This window comes from Sminthopsis crassicaudata, chromosome 4, assembly GCF_048593235.1.
Source record: "Sminthopsis crassicaudata isolate SCR6 chromosome 4, ASM4859323v1, whole genome shotgun sequence".
Classification (NCBI taxonomy): Eukaryota; Metazoa; Chordata; class Mammalia; order Dasyuromorphia; family Dasyuridae; genus Sminthopsis; species Sminthopsis crassicaudata.
The window spans coordinates 363,452,472-363,460,717 of NC_133620.1; the positions used below are offsets into that span (position 1 = coordinate 363,452,472).

The window sequence follows — 8,246 nt, forward strand, 5'->3', positions numbered from 1 at the left end:
AAAATTATAAAGGACTTTACTGTTTTATTAGCAGTCTAGACTTAAGAAAGTGATTAAGGAAATGTTTATAATGCATATTAAATTTAAAAGTATGTCACATGCATGCTTTTTTGGAGATCGGTTTGTTTAACATTTAATAATATAGACCTGAAGCAACCAGTGCAACATAACAGTGCTTAGGAGAGAACAGTGCTCAAACTGAGAATGTCCAGGTATTCAGAGACTTTGAAGTCCCAAGAAGTCTGTCCTGAAAAACTATGGAGGTCTCTGAAGATCCCAAAAAGATACCCAAAATTCCACCTTAGAAGAGTAATTCCATAAAAGTTGTAAGCAGAGACCTACAGAAAAAAAAAGGATTTTCCACAAGGACTACAAAGATTCCTAGAAGAAATGGAGTAAAAAATTTTAAAAAACAAAACAACATCTCTAAAGGAAAGAATTGGAAAGAGAATAAGTAGATTGGAAAATAAAGTGATATTACCCAAATAACAGAATCCCTAAAAACTATAAAAATCAAACAGAAACCAATGACTCCATAAGGCTGCAAGAAATATTGGAATTAAATCAAAAGACTGAAAAAGTAGAAGAAAATATAAGAGAGCTGATACCAAAAGGAAAAAAAAAAGAACTTGGAAAGCAACAAAATTTAAGAATCATTTAACCAAACCACTCACCAAAGCCTGGACACTATATTTCCCTCATATATTAGAACTGAAAACAAAGAAAAGATGGGAGAAAATCCCAAAAGGAAAAATCCCAAGAATGTCATAGCCAAAAACCAGAGCTCCCATAGTGAAGAAAAAAATACTATGAGCATCCAAAAAGAAGCAATTCAAGTACCAAGAAGCCAAGTCAGGATCATGAGACCTGGAAGTATCTGCTGTAAATAAGAGGAAATCTTAGAATACAGTATTCTGGAAGGAAAAAGATACTGTCTTACAACCAAGAATAACTTACCCTACAAAGCTGAGTATAATCCTGTAAGGAGGTAGGGAGTGGGAAATAATGGATTTTTAATGGAGTAAAGGACTTCCAAGTATTTCTGCTGAAAAGATCAGTTGAGTAGAAACTTTGAAATGCAAACACAAGATTCAACAGAAACCTGGAAAAGTTTTTCTTTCCTCTTAGGACAGAGTGCTCAGGACGTCAGAGTTCCAGTGTATTTGGGCTTCATTTCAGCAATGGAAGAGGCTATACCATTATGGGAAAAGAAATTAATAAAATTAATGGAAAAAGAAACAAATATCTTTTCAGAACCTTAATATCTTCACAAACTATGAGAATTAAATAAGAAAAACAAAGGCTCCCTATTGCTTCCATTCTAAGGGTGTGAGGGAAGAAAGAAAAGGAAGGATGCACACAGGAGGAAGAAGGAAGCTGCACCTTGGTGTAGAAATACATCAAACTTGTCAGAAAAGCACATGGAATGGAGGAAGGGAATGAGCGAAGGAGGGCATGTTAAAAGGGAGGAAAGTATCAGAAAGGGAACAGCCACAAGCAAAACAAAGTCCTCAGTCTTAAAGAGTAGATTTAAAAAAATTAAAGAACTAGAATCTAGAGAGTCATCTATCAAAGTAGGGAATGACTAAACAAATTGTATATATGAATGTAATGGACTATTATCACACCTTTAAAATTTTTAAAAGAGATGATTTCAGAGAATATTGGGTATCCTGTAATATGAACTAATCCAAAGTGACTAAGTAGAACCAAAAGAATAATTTCTACAAAGACATGAACCATGTTTTAAAAAAAAAAAAAAAAACTTTGAAAGACTGGAGAACTTTAATCAATGCAAAGGCTAACTTTTGCCTCCAGCAGACCTGTGATGAAATATTACCCACCTCCTAAGAGAGAAATGATAGACTCATGGTGCAAAAAGAAACACGTTTTTGAACATGGTCATTGTGTGCATTCATTTTGACTTATTTGTTACAAGATAGTTGGGGTAAGGTTGTCTCAATTTTTAATGGGAGTTTAGGATGAGGGACACCTAAGACCACATGGGCAGTTAGTAATACTGAAGCCTAAAATGGGGAGCTATTAAAACATTTTCCTTTTTTGAAATATACAGAAGGAAGTTTAGAAGGAAGCGCAGACAAGCAGGATGATTTTGAAAGCAATATGGAATTTATTTTATAAATAAAAAAGCAAGTATTATGAAATGGAAATTCACAGTTTCCCTTTTTGTGCATTCTGCTGGGTAGGTAGAAATGAGAATGAAAATAAAAACAAATAAGGAGAGAAGAAAATAGTGTTTTAAGATTTGTACTACATTTTATGCATATTATCTCACTTGAGACTCATAACAATCCCATAAAATGGGATCTACAGAAATTAATACTGCAATTTTATTGATATGGAAACGAGTCCCAGAGAAATTAAATGATTTATCTATTATCATGGAACTGGTATCTGGGGCAGGATTTGAATCTTGGCCTTGTGATCTAAGTCCAGCATTCTGCCCACTATCTGAGAACTGAACCCAGTATCAATCAACAAGTACTTATTAAATAGCCCTTGCTATAGGCCAGGCATGGTGCTAAGCACTGAGAATACAAAAAAAAAAAAAAGAAACAATAGTCCCTTAGTACTTGTCCAGTGTTCTTGCCCCTCCCTCAAATTCTGTCTCAAATTGCTAAATAATAATAATAAATATTTAATGTGTTTTAAATTTTTAATATTTGGCTTAGAAATTGCCCTAATTTGATGTTTAAATTATCTTTCTTCAATTGGAGACCTTGAATAGTTATGATTAAAAATGACCTTATTTTCCTTAAAATTGACTAAAAAAAGCATTCACCCGCATTGGCTCATCAGGAAAACCAGGTTTGCTGGGCCGATCTTGCCTCCGACTTCTTAGGAGTTGCTTAGCTTGTTTTTCTGTCAGTATCGGGGAAGAATCTAAAAGGGATGAGGGAGCAGAGGGAAGAGATGCAGGCAGGTATTAAAGTTAACAAGAAGTTGATTGTTTAGCTCACCATGAAACAGCAAAATATTTGCAAGTGTGATTTGGGTTAACACACAAGAGTGTTCTTTCTTTGAGATCCCCATCCCAAGAAACAGTGCATTCCAGGAGGTTTGGAATGGAATTTTGAATATTTTTAAATATATTTGTGATGACAATAAAGGAGATCAGCTCACTTGAAAAAAATAATGTAAAATATCTTCCTTCTATATTGTAAGTAGTTCGTTCTATTAAAAATATCTGTTAATTTGGAAAGTTTGCATTTTAAAAATTATACATTTTTACCATGTCCTGTTTAATCTTTCTGATGGCTTTTATATCATTTCTTAAAAATTTAAAAATAATACTTTATGCACCAACTCTAAGCTAGTGCTCAAGATTTAAAAAGTTATTTCATTTTTCTTGGGAGATGTTTCCAAGAAAAAGAAAATCATGGACAATTTAGATATTCCTACATAAAAGGGATCTGTCTAATAAAGTAATATTTATCCATTTTTTTGAATAATTACTCACAATATTAATTTAAAAGTAAAGCAGCTTATTTATTTCCAATAGTATTAACAAGGTATTCTAGAAAGCTGTTATGAAAGAGTACCAAATATTGACTTTATCTTCACAAAGTGCTATTTTGAAATCAGAATAACAAAGACACCACTCCCATCTTAGAAATAAATAATGCTGTGATTTTTCATAAATTGATCTCGTACCTGAAAAGATGGTCAGGGTGAACAAAAAGAGGACCAGGGCCAGTAGCATCTTCATTTTGACCTCTCTCTCCCTCTGCCCCTTCTAAAGTGAGCTTCTAACACTGAGGTGCCAGCCACCTACTTGAAGGAAGCTGCATCAGTTACAGATGTTTGTTTTTGCGCTGTCCAATGGGACCCATGGCATGATTTTTAATCCATCTGGTCATGAGTTTTCCGGATGGTTTTGATTAATAGCTCAAATATTTCCTTCCTAGTTCCTTTAAAATTTTATTCCAAAATATGTCTCTGATGAGTCTGTCAATCCTAATTATATTGGTTTTCTGATATGTATAAATGAGGCAGCATGACCAAGTACATAAAATACCAGCCCCTGACCCTTACTCAAGAGAAGTGAGTTCAAATCCTATCTCAGAAATTTACCAGCAGTGTGGTCATGAAAAAGTCCCTTAAATTTTCAAATCTTTAATTTCCTCATTTGAAAAATGATGATAAATATAAAATGCTTTTTTTTTTAGAGACTTCATGACATAACAGATACAGAGCCAGACATGGAAACCTACTTTAAGTTATGCCTAAAACACCTAATTGTTGGTGACCTTCAGCAAATAAATTAATCTCTCAGAGACCTCAGCAACTCTTTAAGACTATAAGTTGTACAATGAAATGATTCAAGGCAATTCCAACAGAAGTGATGGAAAGAGCCATTCACATCCAGAAAGACATCTATGAAGAATAAATACATATCAAAACATAATATTTTCTGTTTTGTTGTAATTGTTATTTGTTTGTGTGGTTCTATTTTTCTCTTGTTTTTTTTTCTTTTGATACGATTTTTCTTGCACATCATGCTGAATATGAAAATATATTTAAAAGAATTGCACATATTTAATTTATTGGATTGCTTGCTGTCTTGGGGAGGGAGGAAAGAAAAGAGAAAAATTTGGAACAGAGATTTTGCAAAGGGGAATCTCGAAAACTACCTTTGCATGTATTTGGGGAAAAAATTAAAAGCTATTTTAAAAGTTTTTAAAAGGCTAAATTTCAGAGAAATTATTGTTCTGCACAAGTGGAGGGAATTTCCTCATCCAGGAATACCCTAAATCAATGAAGTCACAAAGCTAGAACAATAAAAGAAATACAGGTCCTACCTCCCTGGAAGAGTTCCTCCCCTATCTGGGTCAAAGTGAGGTTTGTAACTCTAACCCAAAATACACTACTTTAAAGATGTGTAGTTTAGAGGCATCTAGGTATGGAAATTGATAAGAAAATCTAAGTTTGAATATAGCACCAGACATTTCCTAGCTGTAAGTCCCTGGGCAAATCTAATTAACAACACCAAAAGTAGGCAATTTTGAAAATCTAAAAATCTAAAAAACATTAAAAATATGTATTTTTATTATTAAATCAATAATTCTTTTTTACATTAATAATTAATTAATATTTAATTCAATTCAATAATTTATAATAGAAATCCATGTGGGTTGTTAACATTTTACTGAGACCTGTGTTTCTGAGGAATGTTGAGTAATAACATACATAGCAGATTCAAAACCTACAACATCATCATCACTATCAAGAATAAGTTTGGGTTTTTTTAAAGGCAATCAGGTTTAAATGACTTGTCCAGATTCATACAGCTAGTAAGTACAGATTTAAACTCAGGTCATCCTGATTCCAGGGCTAGTGCTCTATCCACTGCACCACCTACCTGCCCCAAGAACATAATTTTTAAATGATTCAATAAGTTCGTTTAATTATTTTCAAATCTAATCAATTTTAAAATAAAAGATTTTGGAACACCTATTACAGATAATGTAACAAATGGTTAGAGGGATGGCCTTGGGATCGAAAACACTTAAATTTAAGTCCTGCCACTGACACAGTTCTACTACACTAGTAAAGTGGAAACTTCCTAAGGCTGATGTAGTGCAGCTTCTAGGGGAGATGTAACAATAATCCTAAGGTCTCCTAGCCTTGGGAGTGATGAATTGGAAATGAAATATTTCTTCCCATAGGCTATCCTGCCCCCAGTTTACTCTATATGACCAGGATGCTATGGCTACAAATATTGCTGCCTGTCAGATAACAGTCTATTGATTAGTGATAACTAATTTTTTTTAGTTATTCTTTCCACAGAGGCAGTATGGGATACATCTTTGAGACAGGAAGGCTTGGGTTCAAGTTTTCCCTCTGCTATGAATAAGTCACTTAGATTCTTATTAACCCCCCCTCCTCAGTTTGGGGTCACTCTCCAAGACTATAAGTTCTTCTTCTTGAATGGAAGGAATTTCGGTCAATAAAATCAAAGGTATGGACAGAAAAAAAAAAAAGAAAAAAAAAAAAAAACAAGGTACTTACTTCATGATAGATAACTAAGAATAGAGTTAGGTGATCCTGTGAATTTAGCATTAGGCCTGAAATTCAGGAAAACTTTAATTCAAAGTCAGCCTCAGACCCTCCTGGCTATGTGACTCTAGACAAATCACTTAATTCTCTTTGCCTCAGCTTCCTTAACTGTAAGAAAACCTCACAGAGTTGTTAGGATCAAATGAGATGATATTTGTAAATAGCCACAGAGCCTGGAACATAGTAGGTGATATAGAAAAGCTTATTCCCTCCCTCCTTTCACTGCTGAAAATTACTTTTTTTTTTTTTGCATATTCCTTAGTCAAAGTTCTGTTTTTCTCCTTGCAGGACCAATCAAGAGAACAGTCATTTTTCTGAAGCCAGGATACACAACCAATTTAGGTTTCCTAAAATAAGTCTCTTCCCATCAGTTACATAAGCAGTAGCATTTTCTAGTGCAATCCAAAAGCCACATAGTACTTGTCCCTTTTTCAAAGGCATTCTTCACTCTTACAAAAGTTGTCAAGATCAAGTCTACCTGTTTCAGAGATGACATTGGAATACAATCATCATCATAAACATCATTTAATGTTTTCTGAGCAACAGAAGAAAGTAAGTGTTAGTTCACATAATAACCTGGGTACTGAAAGGGCATACTGGTGAGGGAGATGGCTGGGAGAAAAGGTGTAGTGGTAGAAAATATGGCAGCAATCCAACTCAAATTCTGTGGGCCAAAGAAAATGTCTTCAAACTAAAATTTTTTAAAAACTAAATGAAAGAATATTAAATCTTTCCACTACTTTAATCAACCAAATTACCATATATATTTGCTACCCACAAAGTAAAGTTGATCAATTAAATCAGCAAGCATTTTTTAAGCATCTGTTATATTCCAAGTACTTTTCCAGTTGCTAGGTGTACAAAGACAAAAATTGAAAAAAAAAAAATCTCTGCCCTCAAGAAGCTTCCTTTCTTCCAAAAGAGACGTTTACCCAAAAGTATATAGAAAAATGTTTGGAATCTATCCCTTTCTTTCTTTGGCTCTGGAATCTAATGGATCAAATGGAATCAAATTCATTCTAATAGGGGATTGATTCTAAAAAGGGGTTTGGGTGCTAAGCTTCTCTCAATGTCCTTGATTCATAGCTGCTATCCCAAAGGAACTCATGACTTAGGAGCCTTACAGTCTCCTCAAAAAGTGAGGGATTTCCCAAAATGGGGTCTTTTACAAAGTTACTTTTGTCTTTTACAAAGATACTCATTGTAAATTATAGGGATTAGTAAAAGAAAAGCAGTTTATTTCTTCTGTCCCTGAAAAAGGTATAAAATAAAAAAAAACCAATAAGCACATATTGATTAACATGGAGAACACAATATTCTATTGTCAATAGTAAACTTGAATTTTTACTTCTTACAGTAAAGCATTGTTTTCAGAGAAATTTGCCTAGTGTTGTAGATATGAATAGAGTTCAGATGCTATGAGTCAATACACTCCACCCATACTTTAAGAACACCGATGACTACAGTATTTTTCATCATCAGTTTCTCCTTTCTTTCTGTCCTAGGAGGGCATGGAATGGGATTCAGGAGATCTGCATTTGTGCCCTAGCTCTGTCTCTACTCATTGGCCTATGTGATTTTGGACAAGTCCCTGCTGTTGGACTGTATACCTGTTGGACACAGGTCTCCCTCGCTCTAATAAAGTCTTTTCTCAAACCTTGAGCTTTCTTTAATCTCCTTCCACTGCTCATAAGAGTACACACCTCCTCTAATTCCTTTAGTTACCCATTCACACATCAACCATTTGTAAGATGAATTACTCCCATCATGCTATGGAGACAATTCCCTCAAAGGCTACCAATGATGTCCTCCTAATCAAAACGGAATTAGAATTGTCAGGTACATTAGAGTTCATCAAGCCCAACTCTCCCCTCTCTATAGATGAGGAAGCGATTTGTAAGAGAAATGATGGTGAATTCACATCTTCCTGACTCTTAGCTCTGCTTTTGACCTACTGAACTACCTAATTACCTAGGCCTTTTCTAATAGACTCTTCCTATCCCTTCTTCTTCTTCTATATCTGCTATACTTAACCTTATTAATTCCCTCACCTTCCCTTAGCTTCCCATACTCCATTTCTGTTCTCTCACCAAATGCTGCTCTTGATGTGGTCCGGCTCCTAGAGAGGATATAGAATAACCCCCAAGGTCACCTTGGGGAGTTAT

General features: G+C 34.5%; 1 protein-coding gene across 1 annotated transcript in view; it reads right to left on the reverse strand.

Moving 5' to 3' along the window:
• The window catches only part of C4H17orf67 (chromosome 4 C17orf67 homolog), a 28,258-nt gene extending 24,528 nt beyond the window's left edge, over positions 1 to 3,730 (reverse strand). The window contains exons 1-2 of the mRNA XM_074265498.1: positions 3,676 to 3,730; positions 2,804 to 2,904 (exon numbers count right to left, since the gene is read on the reverse strand). Coding sequence (XP_074121599.1) covers positions 2,804 to 2,904; positions 3,676 to 3,730 — 156 coding nt within the window. The remainder of the gene's footprint in view (positions 1 to 2,803; positions 2,905 to 3,675) is intronic.
• Positions 3,731 to 8,246: the final 4,516 nt, after the last annotated feature.